This window comes from Trichoplusia ni, chromosome 2 (genome assembly GCF_003590095.1).
Source record: "Trichoplusia ni isolate ovarian cell line Hi5 chromosome 2, tn1, whole genome shotgun sequence".
Taxonomy (NCBI): Eukaryota; Metazoa; Arthropoda; class Insecta; order Lepidoptera; family Noctuidae; genus Trichoplusia; species Trichoplusia ni.
This window is the reverse complement of record NC_039479.1, coordinates 8,404,156-8,425,304: the sequence shown is the minus strand read 5'-3', so window position 1 is coordinate 8,425,304 and position 21,149 is coordinate 8,404,156. Positions and strand designations below refer to the sequence as shown.

At 35.4% G+C, this 21,149-nt stretch overlaps 1 protein-coding gene across 6 annotated transcripts in view; it reads left to right on the top strand.

The window, feature by feature from the left end:
• Positions 1–9,963: 9,963 nt before the first annotated feature.
• The window catches only part of LOC113506311 (kinase D-interacting substrate of 220 kDa B), a 30,749-nt gene continuing 19,563 nt past the window's right edge, over positions 9,964–21,149 (top strand). Inside the window, exons 1-3 of one of the 6 annotated variants that reach the window (XM_026889171.1) lie at positions 9,964–10,430; positions 15,322–15,459; positions 17,502–17,699. In XM_026889171.1, the coding sequence (XP_026744972.1) occupies positions 10,392–10,430; positions 15,322–15,459; positions 17,502–17,699 (375 nt within the window). In that variant the 5' untranslated portion in view covers positions 9,964–10,391. Of the gene's footprint in view, positions 10,431–12,939; positions 13,853–13,881; positions 13,981–14,015; positions 14,649–15,014; positions 15,249–15,321; positions 15,460–17,501; positions 17,700–21,149 lie in introns of those variants that run through there. The other 5 variants (XM_026889154.1, XM_026889191.1, XM_026889184.1 and 2 more) reach the window with 5 other exon arrangements.

Sequence of the window (21,149 nt, the reverse complement as noted above, 5' to 3'; positions counted from 1 at the left end):
CGGACACCGCCGCCAGCTCGCCGCATAGGCAAAGCGCCTTGAATCAATCCCATACGCGATTGTTAAGAGAAGCAGATAAAATATGCGTTTAGTGCAAGGTCCATATACAACCAGACATTTATATATTAGTTTCTATCTTTCAATTCATTTCATACGTCAAGTTTTTAAAAAGCCCTAGTAAATAAATATATTTTCTGCATTTTTTTTATTCATCGCAAATAAAATTGAAAAAATTCGTGTTTTGGCGCACAACGTGGGGCTTTAAGCAACTAATAAATATATATGTTACGTAAAACATCGATGGGACACAGTAGTTTATGTAATATGAAGTATTTTGGTGCAGACTTACGTTACAAAACTGATGACTCCTAAGATATTCAATGAAATTAAACGATGTTAAGGACAACTTAGTACAAAGATAAATACTAGTAACGCTTATAATTATTTGATAAAGCTTTTTACCATTACGTAAAAACGTATTTCAAAGTGAGCGTTATTTTAGACCAAAAATATTAATCGTTGTTTAAGGCTACAAACGCAACAATATTTTCATAGGGTCGCATACAAGAGAGCAGCAACGGCGTGCACTGTCACCGCCGCGCCGCGCTTGACTAACGGGACACCGAGTGAGGCGGCGCGAGAACCAGCGCGAGGGCCTAGGGCTCCACATAACGTATTACCGTCATTCGGCTGCTAGGCCTGTTGAATCGAACAACAGTTGATATCCGTATCATGTAAGTCGCTTGAAGTTTGATTTATTATGTAGATATCCAACAGTTACGTTTCGCTGTCTGAAACCACGATCTTCATTGCTTGCACCAAACACGACAAAACACTGACTATTTTAATGAATATGTAACTTTTTGTCTAACATAAATTTTCTTTAACATTGTCACTCGTATTTGAAAGAAGTTAAATGAAGAAAGAATATTTAAGTAGGTAACGGTTAATTTTTTGATTTGATGTTTATTTAAATAGTTGTGTTTTTTATCTATACTTAATATATAAAACTGAAGAGTTTGTTTGTTGGTTTGTTTGAACGCGCTAATCTCAGGAACCTAGTTCAAATTGAAAAATTCTTTTTGTATTGAATATAACATTCATCGAGGAAGGTTTTAGGCTATATACCATCACGTTGCGACTAATGCGAGCGAAGATACAATGATAAATGTGGAAAAAACAGGGTAGATAGATAAACGCGGACGGAGTCGCGGGCAACAGCTAGTTACTTTGTAAAATCAAAAGATTTTATCCGAAAAGCCTGTTTTCCAGGTTCTTTTAAACTTTTAGTTATGCAACTTGAGCAAAATTTAATTTATTTTTTTGGTTTCCAAAATGTTTTTCCTATGGAGAAAATACCTGATTAAAGGTAATATCTTCTTCCTTAAAGCCATTTAGCCTTTCATACAGGTCACGGCGGGTGGCGGCCTGAGGGTGTTGTAATATGAGCCAATGTATGTTTAGATTTAAATATTCCAAGATACTCCATCAGTAAATGTCACAATGGAACAATCTGTTTGTCATGGGACAGTGTTTTGCGTCATATAATATTACTAGCTTTTTGCCCGCGGCTTCGCCAGCGTCAAGGTCAGTTATATCGCGTTTCCAAGAGAACTCTTCAAAAGTCCAGGATAAAAACTATCATATGTTCTTTGTCAATGTCAACTCTATCTCTGTAGCAAATTTCATTAAAATCAGTTTAGTGGCTTAGACGTGAAAGCGTAACAGACAGACAGACAGAGTTACTTTCTCATTAATATACTATTCGCAAAGGTCGAATTGTACATGAAAAATATCTGTAGTACCTACCTTATTGCAGTACCACTGCAGTACCCGCAAACAGCAGGACAATATCAGGAGCTCATAAGTTTCATGGAGGTTCGAGGATAAAACCCCGTACAAATCAAATTGAACTTTAAAATTACCATAGCATTGAATCCAAAATAAATGGTAATCCTTGTCCATTGAATCGACAAGTATGAAATCACATTGATTAATATTGTATTTATGCAATAGCTTTCCAATTTAGCTTTATAATTGCCCACTTGTTAAAGTATTCAAATGGATTGAGAATGTTATCCTAAAGAGAAAGACATAATATGGTAACTTTTCCGTAAAATTCACAATTACACGATACATTATTTTCTTATATCTTAAAGGGCTTAGGCAGCGTTGTCGTAGTATTGTCGTGTTTGGTATCAAAATAAAGGTCTTGATCTGAGACAGTCAAATGTTACTAGATCCATTAGTTATTTTTAAAAAGAAGGACGATTTACTGCTATGAAAATCACGTGCTGTCGGCGCCGCGATGTCCGAGTAATATCGATCGTACTCACGTTCGGTACTTAGAGAGCAAACTACGCGCATCGAATATGTTTTCCGCAATAAATTCTTAAACATTGTTATTACATTCAAATTATTCAATCCGAGACCTTCATTTTGATACCAAACATGACAATGATATCACAACATATAATTCGTTTCAAAGTATAAAATAATTTATTTTATTCCGCTTCTTTGCTTCACGGCAGTTATCACAGTTGTGGTTAATAAAAAAAAGAATAAAAAAGTGATAGTCTATGGAAGAAACTTCGACAAAACACCAACCTTCCTAACGACCTCATTCAACTATTACAGTACTGGTATAATAATCAGTACAATCATGTTAAATGGGCAGGTGTACTGTCGGATGCGTATAGATTGGAATGTGGGGTGAGGCAAGGTGGTCTTAGCTCGCCCAACCTTTTCAACCTCTACATGAATGAGTTAATACAGGAACTCAGCAATGCCAATATCGGATGCTCCGTTGATGGGCAGTGTGTTAATAACATCAGTTACGCGGACGATATGGTATTGCTGAGCCCTTCGATTAACGCCCTTAGGAGACTAATCCGTATCTGTGAGGATTATGCGGTGGTCCATGGGCTCAGGTACAACTCATCTAAGAGTGAACTGTTGGTTTTCAAGGCCGACGGTAACAAAAGTTACAAGACAATTCCACCAGTAACTTTAGGAGGTAGTCCACTCAACAGAGTCACTCGGTTTAAGTACCTGGGTCACTGGGTCACCGATGATCTTACTGATGATACGGATTTGGATAGAGAGCGCAGAGCGTTGGCCGTAAGGTGTAACATGCTAGCTCGTAGATTTGCACGATGTACAAGGGATGTTAAAGTTACTCTGTTTAGGGCATATTGCCAATCTTTGTACACGTGTGCCCTATGGGTCAATTACACTAAACGGTCTTTCAATGCTCTGCGGATCCAATACAATAATGCCTTCAGAGTACTTTTGGGACTACCGCGATTTTGTAGCGCATCAGGGATGTTCGCTGATGCAGGTGTTCCTGACTTTGGTTCACTTGTGAGACAGCGTTCAGCATCACTGATGCGGAGAGTACGCGATAGTTCTAACAGTCGGGTTGCTATTGTAGGCTGGTCATGTAGATAGCCCATAATGTGGCGCTGGCATGACCAGACATCGACCAGCATTTAGTTATATAAAATAATATTTAATTAATTCTAGAGTAGTTTTCTGTTTAGAATTTATGTTATACATAACTATGGACTATTATGAAATAAGTCTGAAATAAATATTATTATTATTATAAAAGTAATGACGCGAATGCATTAATATAAAAATGTACTCTTTCGTCGGCGAAAAGCCGATCAAATCCTTGGCTACATGTGACCCTGGTACTGATGCGATGCACTCTCGGGCTGGTTGCCAGATAAATTCAGTCGAGTTGATAATATCCGACTGATGTGGGCTAGGCCACGCCTCATGTTTTAACTATAATGTAGGGTTCCATTCTATTTGACTTACCCAAATCAATATATTCTTTCAATACCAAATATTTTCCCTTGAACCTTGCTAAAGAAAAGCTTTGTGTAACTTGCAAAACGTTATTCGTGCTCGCGGGCAACAGCTAGCATATGATAACATGCTAGCAAGCCGTTCGGAAAGCCTGAAATAGTTGCTAAGTATTAATAGGAGCTAGTGACTAGGGCTTCATTAATTATGAGAGCTTTATTTAAGATCTTTTTGTAAACTATGTGATATTTTTTAATAAATATTTAGACCTATGAAACTAAGAAAGAAGTATTGAAATTGATGTGTATTTATTTATTTGTGGTCATCTTTCTAGCCATTATTCATTTATCTTTAAAAGGATCGTCCAAAGGGAGTAGCCAAGTTTAAGTTTTTGGCGCCAAACGCGGGGCTTGGGTAAATATCTAACTTAGCAAATTGCCATACACGAACTTCTATTATGTAACTACACTCTCTAGCCGTACTTATGACAACAAACAGCTAATCATAGGTACCGATTGGCGATAAATTTTCCATACGGAGCGCTCTTTGACTATGCGTCAAGCTGGCTGCATATGAACGGGCGTCGGATCCCGAAGCAATCCTCAAGTTTAATACTGGGGACCGAGAAGTGCAAGGAGTTAACTATATTTTATCAAGAGCACAAGAACCGCTACATGCTGGTTTGGTAAATATAGTCAAAATGTCAAAGCTTTAAATTCTAGTCCTTTTGTGCCCAAAATGGTAACACAGTTATTAATTAATCAAATAAAGCCGGCTTTGTGAGTGACTGCGTCGATCTTAATCTAGTTCCTAAAGCCCGTTTCACCCTCCAGCCTTCATAATAGTCCGTCATATAGGTTGTCCAGACGTCCCGATTTCGGTTTCATGGTTAGTTATTTAAAAAAACTAAAGCAGCTAAAGTTCCTACATTCAAAATTTTATTTTTTCCTCTTAGGTTTCGTGACGTTTTTACATACATGAAATGCATTCCTTACTATATAAAATGATATTGTTATTACTTAAGATCGAACAATATATTTTTTATTTATAATTTACCGTCTTGCATTTGGATATCCTATCCTTGATATTCTTTCATCTCTCATTTTCAAAGTAGGAACCGCAGAAACGAACACATATTACGCAAGAGATAAGCAAGTACAAGGGCAGAAGAGGATATGAAGAGGTTACAAGCTTTTGAATTCCTTTCACTTTCTGCTGTATAGACATGCCAACGACATTGATTATTGTCACCAACTTAAGCGCGTCGAATTCCAATCGATAAGCCCACATTATGTCACTAAGAGAACAAGAATGTTAAAGACTGATGCTTGTGAAGGAAATGCTACGAAGCTAAGCAAATCATGTTTTTTTATGAGAGACTCGTCCCTGGTATAATATGCAGCTATAGAAAATTGGGACCGAGCAAATAAAATACAAATCGCCCATCACTGATACCACAAGTTACTGACCCAGCAAACGTTGTTTTGCCTAATAAATTCTTTCTGTGTTTGTATTTAGTAATGCAACATTACAGAAAAAATAAAACAAAATATTTCAATAAAAATAATAATTTTAGTGTGAGCAACCCTTATCACTTAGGGGTATGAAAAATAGATGTTAGTTGATTCTCAGACCTATTGAATACGCATAAGAAATTTGGCAAAAATCGGTTAAGCCGTTTCAAAGAGTACGGTAAGTAACATCGAGACACGGGAATTTTATATATTAGAGAAGATTGTATTTCTCTTCATAATCCATCTTCAAACCGAATACAAGTATCACCAATAAAGTAATGTTTTTTTATTACGCTGAAGTCGATGAGTTGTTCTATTAATTTATTTTTTCAGTCTGGATGAGGCTAGCACAGGACCGCAGAAATTGGCACGAAAAAGGGGAGGCCTATGCCCAGCAGTGGGAGGATAAAGGCTGTGGATGATGATGATGATGATTTTTTCAGTAGGACAGGGCAAGTTTAAACCGACTAGGTTGTTTTTATTCGAGGAGTAGGAGTCATTTAAATAACCATGTAGGTTCCACATTGTTCATGTAATTAACATGACATAAGTAAATATTTTAAGGAAGAAGTCCGTCAAAAGGTAAACAATAAATATGACCACGTGGCCTTTTGAGTAAATCGAAATTCAGTAGAATGCCGAAATCTAGTACTAGGAACCCATAACGCCAGAAGAGGTTCAAATCTGATAGTACTGTTGCAAGTACAGTTTAATTATTTTTACTATAGTGAACCCTAAGACTATTCCAACTAAGGTTCATTTTTGCTAGCAACTGTTTGGCTCTTTCGTTCTAGACCGACCGAGTAGAAAACCACGTTTTTAGACTTCAGGATAGGAATTTGTAAATATTTCAGGATTTATGACATAAAATAGTTATGATATGACTTAAAATCGGTGTATTATAATGTATTGAACATAATGTAAGTGAGTTTTGTTGCGCAAATCCTTGCAATACGTTGGTTTTGAATATTTTGCACTCAGCGACGTGCAGTCCCTGCTGACACATTCAACTGACTGACGTACGGCAGGCGACGCTCAAGTGCGGTCGCCGCGCAAGGCTTGGAGTGTTTCGACAGGAGATTAAATAGTTATATCCATTGACATAATATGAATTTGCAGATGACAGATAAACTATCGAACGTGGTTTGTGACGAAGCAAAGTAATAATACAGAATAAAAAAGTTTATTCAAAACCATAGCAATAAAAACTCGGCGGTTGCTAGCTAAGATGACATGACATTACTGTTATTTTTCCGAATGACAACCAACTGCTGAGACAGTAGTTGCCACTCGAGCGTGAGCGCGACGCCGCACTAGTGCGGTCTCGCTCACGCACCGCGGTGACGTAGTTGTCCCACCGGATGCTTAGGTCACTACACTGTCATTCACCTATATCAAAGTCAGTTGATATTATTATGTTCGACACAAATACTCCTTTATTGTTGAAAATCTCAGCACATATTTTCACTAGCTGTTGCCCGCGACTTCGTCCGCGTGGTTAGAAGACATAAGTTATGATTTATACCTGCCCTGTTTTTTTCACATTTTCCATTGTATCTTCGCTCCTATAAGTCGCAGCGTGATGATGTATAGCCTAAAACCTTCCTTGATGATTGGTTTATTCATCACAAAAATATTTTTTCAATTTGAAGCAGTAGTTCCTGGGATTAGCGCGTTCAAGCAAATAAACAAACCCTTCAGCTTTATATATTAGTTTAGATAAATATAGATAAGAATGAAAATGATCTCAATTTCATTACATTCGAAACTGTGATGTATATCCTATGATGATCTTACAAATCTACAAATATTAAATTTATTTTCGTCGTATTTCAGTTGCACAAATACTCTTTCTATTTTGACGAAGTTGAGAGCGCGAAACAAGTCCAAGAACTGTGTGAAGCTCGGCCACGCCTCCTGTGGAGCCGGCTTTGTTTGATTCATAATAACACTGTTGATACTGGCGTGTCTTCATGGGAAATGTATGATACTCATGGATGGTGAAATTATGATATGTTTTTGTGTTACGGTTTCAAGCTTTTATGTCATTAATCACGAGAAATTTGCAAAAAACCTTCATAGACGCCCATTCATTGATGCAAATGTTGAATGAAGCTAGTGATCAAACGGTTATAGTTCTGAAAGTTTGCATGCAAAACGAGACCTTATGGTCGAAGGCTTAGGTTGTATGTTTCAAGTACGATATGTGATGGTATAAATGCTGTTGTTGATAATGCATGTAACTCTCTTTCGCTTCTGCTTCCCTAGTATAGCAAATCGAAATTGTGACGAGATCCGTGGCCCGGACACCGCCACCAGCTCGCTGCATAGCATAGGCAAAGAGAATCAGCAAATAAAATATGCGCTTAGTGCAAGGTCCATATTCGATTTCAGTGAACATTTTCATTTAAACTATGTAATATTTTATTTTTATCATACTTTGATCTACTAAATAAGTATTGATATAGGCGTATATTTTTTTTATTCTTTCTATTTGCGCCATAGTTCATTTGTTTTAATAGGGAGTGACCGAAACTTCAAACATAATGGACGTATTCTGTTCAGCCGAATTTTAGATATTTGGCGCCCAACGCGGGGCATGACTAAATTATCAATTAACAATTTCTATACATCAAATTTTACTCCTCTACACTTTCTTAATGTAACACAATAAATTATATGGAACAAACAGCTAATCATAGGGACCGATTGGCGATAAATTTTCCATACGGAGCGCTCTTTGACTATGCTGCGTCTAGCTGGCTGCATATGAACGGGCGTCGGATCCCGAGCAATCCTCAAGTTTAATACTAGGGACCGAGAAGTGCAAGGAGTTAACTATATTTTATCAAGTTCAAGGTATTCGTGAAAGGTTTTCGGAAATTCTTATGATCAATGACATAAAAAATATCAATTTTTATATTAATGCATTCATGTCATTACTTTTTTTATTCTTTTTTTTTATTAATTACAACTGTGATAACTGCCTTGAAGCAAAGAAGCGGAATAAAATAAATTATATACTTTGTAACGAATTATATGTTGTGATATCATTGTCATGTTTGGTATCAAAATGAAGGTCTCGAAATGAATAATTTGAATATAATAACAATGTTTAAGAATTTATTGCGGAAAACATATTCGATGCGCGCAGTTTGCTCTCTCAGTACCGAACGTGAGTACGATCGATTTTACTCGGACATCGCGGTGCCGACAGCACGTGATTTTCATAGCAGAAAATCGTCCTTCTTTTTATAATAACTAATGGATCTAGTAACATTTGACTGTTTCAGACCAAGACCTTTATTTTGATACCAAACACGACATCACTACGACAATTTTAATATCTAACATCGTACGACTGTAAAAGTCGTAGAGTTAACTGATAACTAGCCCATAAGCTAAGTGCTACAGTAACCCGTTGTGCTCATTAGTATAAGTAATACGTATGCAAGTGATACCTACGTTAGAACTAGAATGTCTTGTTTTCATTTCGACTTGCAGCTATGCTGGAAATTGATTGAGCTCTAATTTGAGTTCTCGGTTTAGTTTCACGGTGATTCATCTTGTACTCTATTCTCGGAGTGCTTTGTAATTGAATTGTAACAAAGATTTTTTGAAGACAATATTTTTAAGTCAATCAACAGACTAAAGATGCCAGTCAAAAGTTGTTGTTAACCATATTTTGTTGTGAACACATCTTAGTTGTTACGTCTTAACATAATACCGTGTTTTGACATCCTGTCTGCGAGAACCCATTCGATTTTCATTAGAAATAAAAAAACCTGTTTATTTCAAGCGAATTGCTTAGAATATAATAGTAATCCTAAAAGAAGAGTCTAATTTTAGTGACATCCTAAATTCATAACGACACATTCCGACAATCTTCCTGAACTTCAAAAAACATTCAACTGTTTTTGAAAACGGGTATTGCTTTAGCAGCTCTCAGTTTAGACCCTACACAAGCAACATAACGGTTAATGTAAAATTAAATACTTAAAGCTAAGAATAAACAGTCGTAAACTCAACAGATATTGCTAGTAAAGTGAGGACCGTGCGTGCTTTCCTGTACGACGTAGGCCAGTAATATTAATCGTGAGAAAATTCTGCTTCGGTTTCCCCTTAAGCTATTGGCGCCACACCGTTTCTAAAGCTATGCATTAGCTAGCTCGCTTATAAACGTTTTAATCTATTTCATTTTTACACACGACTTATTGCGGTACTACCCGATAGTGAGGTGGGTCTTTTTATAATTCGGAAGCAATCCATCAATTTGAGCATAAGGCAACAGTATGGAGTCGAACTGTAATACATTTAAAAAGTCAGTAGATAAATATAAGGACGTTAATAGCTGTCGATGACAGTAACTTTCGGGTTCACCTTTCGATCGCATTCGTTTGGCAACGTCACGAGTCGCGTTCTCAACATGCAGATGTTTAATTGATAGTTTGTTGAAAGCCCCAAGCTTCCAAATAATCACAAGCATCTATTCAGAATTCAAATTCAAGAACTATTTCCGGTGAGGAAAATTATGCATCGTCACGTATAATCGTATGCACACCCAAAGAGTTTTCTCGAGGAGGAACTTATTATGTATTTATGAAGGTTCAGCCGTCAGCGGTTTGATATAAAGCACAGTTTTAAGTAAGTAAATAATCGATTCAAATTTCCTTTTTGCGCACTCGCAATATCATGCACCTAATGATCATAATTATTGTAAGTAATTGTGATAAATAGGCCAATTATTTCTAAGTGCCCATAGAGCAAGCAAATGCAGTACTCTGCCTTATCTCTGGTGTTTATGACCCTGTACAGATTATGCTTTGCTGTACATATTTTTACTGTTATCGTATTAATCTATTGTTTAGAGAATAATCGCCAGTAATCCAATATTAACTTTTAGTTAAGCTTTGGTCAAACATTCTAGGTTATAAGTAAGACTAGTAGCTATGGACCTTGCAGTATATTCTGTGTCACGAACTGAGAAGTTTAATAAGAAGTTGAGTTAAGTTTTTAGTGAAAGAAAAGACATAAGTTCAGTGATTTGATTGTCCGTACTTCAATATGCATCGTGCAGCAACGTTCATAAGATCTTATTCACTGGTACGTTTTTTTTCCAAGTTGTTCGATGTCATTAATCTTGTGTTATATGACTGGTCAAATAAAAAATAAACTGATCGCAGTTTCCAGTCGAGCGCGAACGGCGCGGCTGCGCTTGCGCTGGTCTGGGTAGAATCCTGTAACCCCGTTAATCTTTTTACTCTACTTAGACCGCGGATCTTAACCTCGGTACACTATTCTTGTTTACTGTACATTGTATAACGCACATCGTGTCTTGTGAACCGGTTATGATGAAGTTTTAACTTATGAGTTTAGACTTCAATTTTACAGTCATGAATTGAATACGTTAATTATTCAGGGTTTATAACGTAATAACATCTATATTTGTAAACAAAACAATGAAAAATAGTGTAAGACCTTATTTTCATTATGTCATTTAAATATGAACTTTATTAGATGCTCTAACCACGGTAATTGAAAAGAGCTTATCACTCTGAACTGTTTACTATTTATTATTATCCTAATTAAAATTATTTACCTTATCAATGTGTATAGTGCTAACACAATACCATCTATGGACGAAGTCCTCTTTGAGCAGTACATGCCTCAACTATTTATAGTTTTCTAGTACCTCGGCCATTATCAAGAATTAATTATGTAGTTGATAAGCTTTTCTTACATATCTGTGTACTGTATCATCGGAATGTTAAATGCAAAGGTTAAATATTTTGTATTTTTTAAGCCCGGTTGTGACGTCACTGACCGCTACATGCGTCGGGCGCATTATCGCTAGAGGAAAATGACTATTTTTTTACCAATCAAAGTTTTGATATCTTTGAATACGTAAGTAGATAATATGATGATAGAATACATAATTATTGTATCTCACGTGTGATGAAAAAAACTGTAAAACAATTAACGTATACACGTTATTCGGCACGTGGTAAATGAAAAGAATTTTGATTTTTGCTGTAGACCATTAGAAAAAAATAGGAGGAATTGAGGCCCTCCGATTTCGGAATTTTGTACGCCATTGTTTAATGGCGGATGTTTGAAAAAACCGAGGGATTGTCGGAGCGGTCTTGAAAAACTTTGTCATGTTCCAACCATAGAATTTACACAAAGCACGTTCAGTTAACAGATGCGTGTTAATTGAGTTGTTCAAGTATAGTTTTCACTCATGAACAGGCTTAAGTATTATTTTAATTAATATAAAGTATGAGTTTAAACTCGTCGAAAGTTAAAAATCAAATTGAACACGTTTCTACAAAGAAACTTTTTCATGAAATATGCGAAAAATATTATACTCTGAAACCATACCTAAATAAATTAAGTATTTATTTATATTAAATATAGTATACTTATCAATTTACATCATTATAAATAATTACATGAACAATAAGTGTGGTAGGTCAAATGTCTCTCAATGGTCTTCGTAGGTGAGCTGGCTTTTCCCGTCTTGCTAGTGTAAAGGCACTTATATATTACCTCTACGTACTAAATTTTAAAGAGGACATTTTTGTTCAAAGCATTTTAAAGACTGTCATCGCTGCGGGGTATACATTTACTACTATTCCTTTCAACTTTTGACCCAGAACTGTGTAAACCCAACAAACATGTTGAAAAGGCACTATAAGCAGGTCGACGTTGAAGCAGCAACCAACCCCACCCCACCCATTTCGTACTTATATGGATCCTCAAACAATACCTAATTACATAGCATATTATTGAATACCTTTAAATGGTAACCCACCCTGTTGTTGTACATGAACTGTTAAAACTAAATTCCGCACAAAACCAACGGTAAAATCGAAGCTTAAAATAAAACCTATCGCATGTGGCGTCTCAAGCTCAAGTTCATGCTTATGAGTTATAATTCATGTTGTATGAAGAACGTCTGAATGGTACGCTTAATGGGAAACGTCGGCGGCGGGGAGAGCACCGTGTGCGCCGGGCCTGAGAGCCTTAGAGACCGAGCCGGCCACAGTCCGGTCAGACGCCGCGCAACATGCTGCCCCCAGAGCGCGCCGCGCACCGATCCGCATCCGCGATCTTCAAACGCATCTCACTACGCTCATACAGCATGTACTCGCTTGTATGTATCTCGTACATTCGCAAAAACCAACGACAAAAATAGCCCTCTAATCGATTTATCCGCTCCACCGGATTATATCGATAAAGTGCACCCTTCCATCCCCTCGTATCGGAAATTAATATCGACAACGAATCACTGGGAACGAATGGGATTTGTTTGATTTGTAATGTGGATGCTAAATGTATGTAAGATATTTCTTAGGCTTTCAAATAAGTACGTGAGAAGCAGAGTGAATATTTGTGTTTTGTTATAAATCTTATTAGAAAAGTTCAATTCGTGTTAGTGTTTGTACCAATAATCTTGAAAGGTTAGTTGCGGTTTTCTTAAATCTCAACTTATTTAATCCTTTTATGGGTGAGTTAGTAAACTAGAATTTAACTGTTAGTAAATGAGATCAAGTTTTTATTCGTATGGATTAATTAGTGAAAAAATGTTTTTTATTTATATAAATAAAGAAATATTATTATCTTCTAGGAAAACGTATGCTCTGTCGCGTCGATTTGAACGTAAAACTGAAATTTAGAAATAAATATTAGGTAGGTATGGTGTAAGTAACCAATTTGTATCAGTTTTTATGCAATTGTGCAATTCTATTGTAGTAATCAAATCTCAGATCGAATTTGATACACAAAAAATATTGTGTTTATCGTAGTAAAGCTTCAAAATATTTTTATAGATCTTATTTTTTGTACGCTGGCCGCACTGATAGACAAATTCATTCATAGCCGCCCTCCGCCCGCCCATCTCCACACTCCTCAGAGCGCTCTAAATAGTAACCGCCCAACACGAGACGATTCACGATACTCGTAGCGCGGCTCGATCACCACATTCACTAATCTCTCACAGGAGACGGGCGGGTCGCGCGCCTTATTATGCGAGCAGAGGAAACATGTCCCTACACCCGCAGCTGCCCGACGCGACCGCTAGCGGTGACAACAATGAGTACGTACACATACGTTGCCTCATTGCGAACATACACAAACCAAGAAATGTGTCGCGACCGCCCTCAACTACCCCCTCGCTGGAGATGGTCTTGGAATCACCGACGTCTTCTGACACGGAGCAGAGCGTTACAGAATCGGAGAGATCGGATGCTATCGCCGCTGAAGATGTGATGCGGACACCGCCTCCTCGAGCCAAAAGCAATAGTATAGCGGGTTCCATGCTGGCGCCGCCTGCTGTCCACAAGACCCGGCGGCGCTCGTTCCTGCACCTGCAGGTGGGGCAGCACGAGCACGAGGGCCCTCACTCGGCGGGGGTGCACCTCAACGTGCCGCGGTTCACCGTGACAGCGCCGCCCGGAGAGCATCGCCGGTTCAGCCACGGCTTTGCTTTCCCTGGGTTCGCACTACGAAGACATTCTAACACGGTCTGCCTATTGATATCAAGTGATTGTGATATTGTGTTGTGATAACTGCAGTTTTTGTTACTAAACATAATTGATTGCATACTTGTTCTAATGTGAAATAAATCAAGAAATAATGCAACGAGTGGTTGGTATGTGCGCTCATGTTTTTAGTAAAATTTTAATGCATGATAAATTAATTAAATATTCCAACAATGTCAATTCTCATAACATTTGTTGTTTATGTGGAAAGAAATGATAAAAACGTTACACGTTTTCTTACATTATATCTAACCATTTAACCTTATAAGATTCATTGTTACGCATGATTAAAAAATAGGTATGGTGTATAAAAAGACAGGCACGTGTCGTGAATTTGTGACTAACTTAATGATAAAGAGGAGTAATATTTTCTTTTTCATACGTTTTATATGAGTTGTGTAGTTCTACTCCAATATTAGACTTACAATATTAAAACCATAAAACGGATCGAAAAACTGCTTGTTTATACAAAAGTTTAAAAAGATTTTATCGTACTAATTAATTGTTAGTCTAAACATTACAGCAATATCAATTTATGAACCGTGTTAGTGCGCGTCTCATTTATTGGGCTTCCTCTAGATATCAGACGTTATCACCATATCTTTGAATTATTTTATTATAATACGCGTACTGTGCTGAATTTACGTTTAATTGTTCTTGTGTTTTTAACGTAGAACAGCGTTTCATAAAATCTATACGTTTTTGTTTTGTTTTTCAAATTTTTGCGAAGTTTGTGGTTGAGAGCATCATGGTACGGTTTAGCATTTACCAGAATGAGGTATACCATTCGTGTTAATATTTATTAATGTTATGATTTTGTTTTTTAATTTAAAACCCGTTCACCGATTGATAACAAACCTATGATTTACGTATAAGTGTGATGTGTTGACTGTTTTGTATGTAATTGCGTGTCTCGTGTGTGCAAATACTAATCAATTCTTGTTTTTATCCATTTAATATAGACGTCTAACTTGGCCTCCCGATGCAACCGGTTCCTTTTGGCTATCACTTTCTTTACTCCATTGAAAAAGAGCTCATAGATGAGAGTTTCACTCACGCGCTCTTAGTTCCGTATTTTCAGTTGATAATTATTATTTTATAGTAAAAATGTTAGAAAACTCGATAAAAAACGTTTTGTTTGTAATCGTTTATTGTTTTTGTTATGACATATTAGCATTATAACATTTCATACGTATCATATCAATTTATCTCTGTGGAAACGTATAGACAATTGAGAAAGATAAAAAGATGTATGTTCTAAAGATTACTTTATATATAAATTACTTTATACATGCTTTCAATTTGGTCGTTTCCACGTAGTTGAACGGGCGAAAAAATGGCGCAAAGAATCATCAGTAATATAAATATGGCTAAGTTCGTAAGTTGAATCCCCTTGAACTGTGACTTTATTTGACGTATGTTTGATAGTAATTGTGTATTGTTTTGCACAGAGCCTGCACCGCAGCGAGTCGATGGTATCACTGGCGTGCTTCAAGACGCTCTCGCAGCTCGTGAACAGCGACAACCTGGCAGAACTACAGCAGTACCTCACCAACAACAAGAATGTTACCATTGACGACAGAGATGAGGCAAGTTTACTCAATTTTCCATATCGAGACTGAATTTTCGTCTTACTATAAAAAAAGTTTCACCCTAATTAATTGAAACTCATTACGTCTGTACTGTCATGATTTTCTACATGTTTAAGATAGAATATGTGATGCTTAATGAAGCCTAAAAGCATTTGTGATCTGATTACACTATAGTCCCAGCATCTGTAAACAACAACTTGTCAAAATTGGATGGTTATTTCGCAATTAAACTTTGAGTCCAACGTTTGTATGGGCACCTTAAGTATAAAGTAAGATGAATTGTTCAAAGTTACATAAAATTTGACGATTTCGTCCTGATTAATTGGGGAAATACATAAATCAAACATATTTTTTCCAAATTGATGATAGTTAAGTAATATTTACACTTTGTCCAAACGTGTAGCATTGCGAATATGTTGTGGGTGGTCGAAGACCTATAGAACCTTATTTCCGCCATGTTGGGTAACATAATAAGGAAAATAAGTATATTTATGTTTTTTCATCAATGCATGATAGATCACAAGAACTAGTCTTTTGGATTACTAATGGATTATGTTATTATTAACAATAAGTACATTACACTTGATTGGTGTGTCACATGACGACCCGACTTTATAAGAACATTTAAAAGCGAAAAATCTCTTAATTTTAATATCCAGTTCGTGGAATAATTTATTTAAAATATAAGTTCCAACTTGTAACACTAGAATTTCGAGATAAAATTTAATACTCAATTATTTTTGGCGCGCATACTGACTATGAACGAGCTAATTAGTAGGTATCCTGTATCTTGCGATTTTTTGGGACATTATTTTATGAAACCCTTTTCGCTTTATTAACGCTATTTTCTCAGAATACACATTCACTGAGAGTTTGAACCAATTTAACGAAATAATAAATATCGTTACTTCAAACTGAAGGAGAATAAAAGTTCTATACTAACATATTCTATTAAAATTATTAATTTTGTAACTAAGTACACTCACGCCAATGAGTAATGGTATAAATACTGTGGAAATTCAAGGCCTGTCTAAAATTAAGCAAGTCCCAAGGGAATGGAATTTTAAAGGCTTATTTCATCAACTCATAGGTTCTCCAATTAGTGGGAAGTGTACAAGCTCATATCTAATCTTATCTAAATTATGTAGGGCTCTGACTCATGAGAAAAATATAAATAGTTTAATTATTCCTTGGAATTTTCTCTTCGGTTGTAAATGTAAGAAAATAATATTTGCTTTGGATCAATCTTACAAATAGCTCTTTTTTAAATAAAAACATAAACGATTGTATATTAAGCAACTGTGAGAGAATATTTTATTACCTTCGTCTTTATTGTTACATAGGTATAGGTATCTAAAATATATGCTCTATTCATTTCTTAGTAATAATATTCCTTAATCTGATTATTTTCATGGTTCCGGAAAGTAGGTAATAAATAAAATGTTTTATAGGTTTTAGGAATATTACCTCATTGCTATTTTTGCTGATACCTTATTTTAATGTAAATCTATAAAGAAGCCCGTAGGTCTGTATTCTAAGTACCTGAAATACTTCGGCGTATTGTGAATTTTAAGTTATAGTAATTAAATAAAATAATCACAGAGACAGTGACTTATCACAGGTCTACTGAATAAATATTAATTCCTTATGATATACCTAAGTCTTATCTTTAGTAAATTTCTTGTAAACATGTGTTTTACACAATAATATTGTGTTCATAAGAGATTAGGATCTAAATCTTGTAATGCCAACAAAACAAAAGTACTGTTCTCCAATATCTAAATAGGTTTACCTAAATATTGCTAGGAATTAACAGCCTTATGTAATCAAACAACATTTTTGACCCCATTCCTCTGTGAAAAGGGGAAAAAAAAAGAAGGCGAATATGCCAGCCCCTCATCTATTGTAGGGTGTCGTAAGGAGATCTTACGCCGAAGACTTCAATTTAAGATCTGCATAAAAACAGACTTATATATGCATCACTTAAAGTCATACATACATCTTATTCACTGTTTTTATAATTATTATTCCTATACCAGAACGGCACAACAGCCCTCATGTGTGCGGCTGAGAACGGGCGCGTTGCGGCGGCGCGGTTGCTGCTGGCGTCAGGAGCTGACGCATGCGCCGCGGACGCTGACGGCTGGACCCCGCTCGCGTTCGCGGCCCGCGGCGGTCATCTCAGCATCGTTAAAGAACTGCTAGACGCTGGTGCTAAAGTCGATTCCAGAGACTGTGTAAGTGTTTGAATATAAGGGGGTAATAACGCTAAGGTGTGAATAAAGATTTTTTTCAAAGTTCAGTACTATATATACCAATCGTTACGAGGACAAATATAACGCCGGACAAATCCATCATGAAAAGAAAGTTTGATAAAAATGAGGCTAAAAAAAGGTTTCAATCTGCCAAATAGATTTTCTTGGATGATAGCAAAAGCACTCGATCAAATCGGGTTTTCGAACTAACAAATCGCTTTGCCTATTAAGCTTCGTGCCAAGTTTGTAATGATTTCAGAAGTTTAAAGGCACAATAGAGGTTTGACTGATTAAAATAAAATAATTATGCAACTACATTATTAGTAATCTTGTAAGATCTACATTAATTACCTGTACGAGATAGGCGCTGTCCTAGTGACTAATGGTACAACTCATAATTTTAATCTATCTGTTTTATTTTAATCTACATTATTAATGAACCCATTTATTATAAATAGGTACATATCTACATAGTGTGTGGTTACTCATCATCCAGTCGTCCTATTTCTTTCACGTAACAAAGTTTTTGAAGTATACTATCTTGATTTATGAATATCTGTCGACTACAAACGGATTTACGAGAACTAATGGTCTGTTTAATGATAAAACAAAATTAGTATGTAGAATGGTCATCGTAAAATAGATTACAAATCAGTGAATAGAGTAATAATGATAATTTCATCGTCTAGACTTCTAGATGTAAATTGTCATGTGTTCGCATTGCTATGATTTCAATAAATTTTGCCATATATATATTAGTGATCCCACTTATAATCTCAGATGGGTGTTTGACCGTGGACGTTGCTCATTAATTTTAATGAATAAAATCATAAATGATGCAGAAAGGGCTGAGTTCGTTAACTCCCAGTCAAAATAACCGTTCGGAACAGGTGTTTCTCGAATTTAATTGCGTCTGCATTGTGACACGTTTTTAAACAATATGGCACGTGTTCAATATGATTCATATGAACACAAACACGATGCAATTAGTTAGGCGGTTCGCTTTATATTGAACAATGATTTTGAAACGTTTAAAATTGAATTTTGACAGATGTTTACGGTCTGTCTGACTTCAAGACTAAGATATCTGTCATTCATCGTACATTTGTGTTAGCAGCGACTGAAACACATCACCACAACAGAAATGACAAGTTCTTTTTCCGGTTTTTTTAAAGTGCATTGTTGCACATGCACAATATGTAACCTAAATATTTATAATAGAGCAATGACCAAAATGTATTCTGGACTGTGTACTGAAAATTAGTATATATTTATACTTGACGTGGATCTCTGCCAAGATGTCACTGACATCCAAACACAATCCAAACACATTCTAAAATCTGGCTAAAATATAATGTGTTTGTCCAGCCAGAACTAATCGCTCAAAAACAAATCGCTTGTATATGTAGACTCTAACATTACTGATATTAAAATTCACACATTTTTAGTATTTCAGCTATTTTACTGAAGTAAAAAATACCAACCAATTAATATCTGTAGAGTTAAATTGAGTACATAATAATATTTACTTAACACACTTTTAATCCACACATCTGCTGATAATCTTAGGAATTTTATTATATAGAAAATTACATAACACGATTGTTTTGGTTGATCAAGATTTAAATTGGTTATTTATTAGGATATTTGAAGTTATAGTTTAAAGGGAAGGTATTAATAGCGTGAGGCCAAACCGAATTGGGGTCAGGATTTACGTTATTATTAAATCCGTTGATTTTTATTTGACTCGCTAATGTAACTCACTAGGAACGTTTTCATGAATCAAAGTTCAATTCTTTAGCTTTGTTTTCTTATATTAATCTGCTGGTTTAAAGTTCAATGGGTGTTTGATAAAAGAAGTTGTATCACAAATTTAATATCAGATTTTTTTTTATAAATATGAGATTGAAAGACATGTCTCTTTGTACATACATTTATTTATTTATTTATGTTAAAACGATAGAGACACCAATTACATTAACATAGACGTGAAATTTCAAATAATAAGAAAAACATAATATAAACTAGAAAAACAAACCAGCTTAAGTATAAACATGAGAAACTTAGTTACATCAAAGAATAAACTATTAATAAACAAAACAAACGTAATATAAAATTTATAACAATATATATATAATAATATATTTATAATAATACATAAACTGACTAAATAAAATTCACTCAAAAAATTCAACAAAATTTGTAATACCACTAATTAAAATGAACTGTGAATTTATTTCGGTTTTAAAAATATAAAGCCCCTCACGGGAATATGTCTTCTTATGACGTTCTTTAGAGGCCTACACGAGGTCAACAACTACCAATAGTTATACACATCCATACTATCTTATCAAAGAGATAAAACAACGGCAATATTAGAAATGCAATTTATTGTTGTCCTCAAACAAGGTTAGTTAATTACCTATTCTGTATGTATGTTCTTTTGGTCTGTTATAATAGTGTGTTTATGACAAATAATCGAATATCGCATCTTCCTTCGGTTTTCTATTAGTTCGAGTGAGGTTATATAGGTTTCCTTGATTGATTTTTCAAATTAAGTAGTTCCTGATATTCGCGCGATCAATCAAACCAAAAACCTCTTTTGCTTTATATATATTTAGTAAACAGATTCAAGAATATTCTTTATATATTCCTCCAGATTTTAGTAAGATTGCAATATATTAATGTGATTGGTTGTAACAGCCGCGTAAAGTAAAATAAACAAATTGATTACACCAAAAACGAATGAGGAAGGTGATTTCAATAATACATTCTCACAATTCTCCATACACCACTGTGTATTATTATTCTTAATATTATATAATAATAAGAATAATAGTATATCAGTTTTGACGGTAGACAGTTTCATCAACAAAGAACATTGGTACCATATAATACAATAATGACCTTGACTTTTTTTTTTCTAAAATCCAATTTCAATGATTCAAAGCATAGTAACTCACCATCACACGTAATTCATTATTATAATAAAATTATTGAGTCAAATGCAATAAGGAAGAAATTACTCGAATTGTGTAGGTTGTTAATTCTTAAAAATACTTAAACATTTGTTCTGTTTACCGTAGCATATTGGTGTTACAATATTGAGAGAACAATGAAAAAAATGTTTTGCAGCGACACTTGTTAACTTTAAATGATTTTTGTTTACGTGACATTTCGGTAAAGTGGAAGTTACTAAGGCTCCGGAGTTAAACCTTCTCTCACCAGCCTGTTTATTATCGTGGTAGCTAAGTCATGCGATAGTTTAGCAGATTATGGTGTGAATTGAGGCTAAAACTAAATCATAGAGTACGTGTTACGGTCATAAATTGGATTGGTGATCATATTCAGCAGGATATTTCTGTCTTAAAAACAAATTGCTACACTTAGTGTAGTCCAACTCGCACTTATCCTGTTTTTATATATTTATTT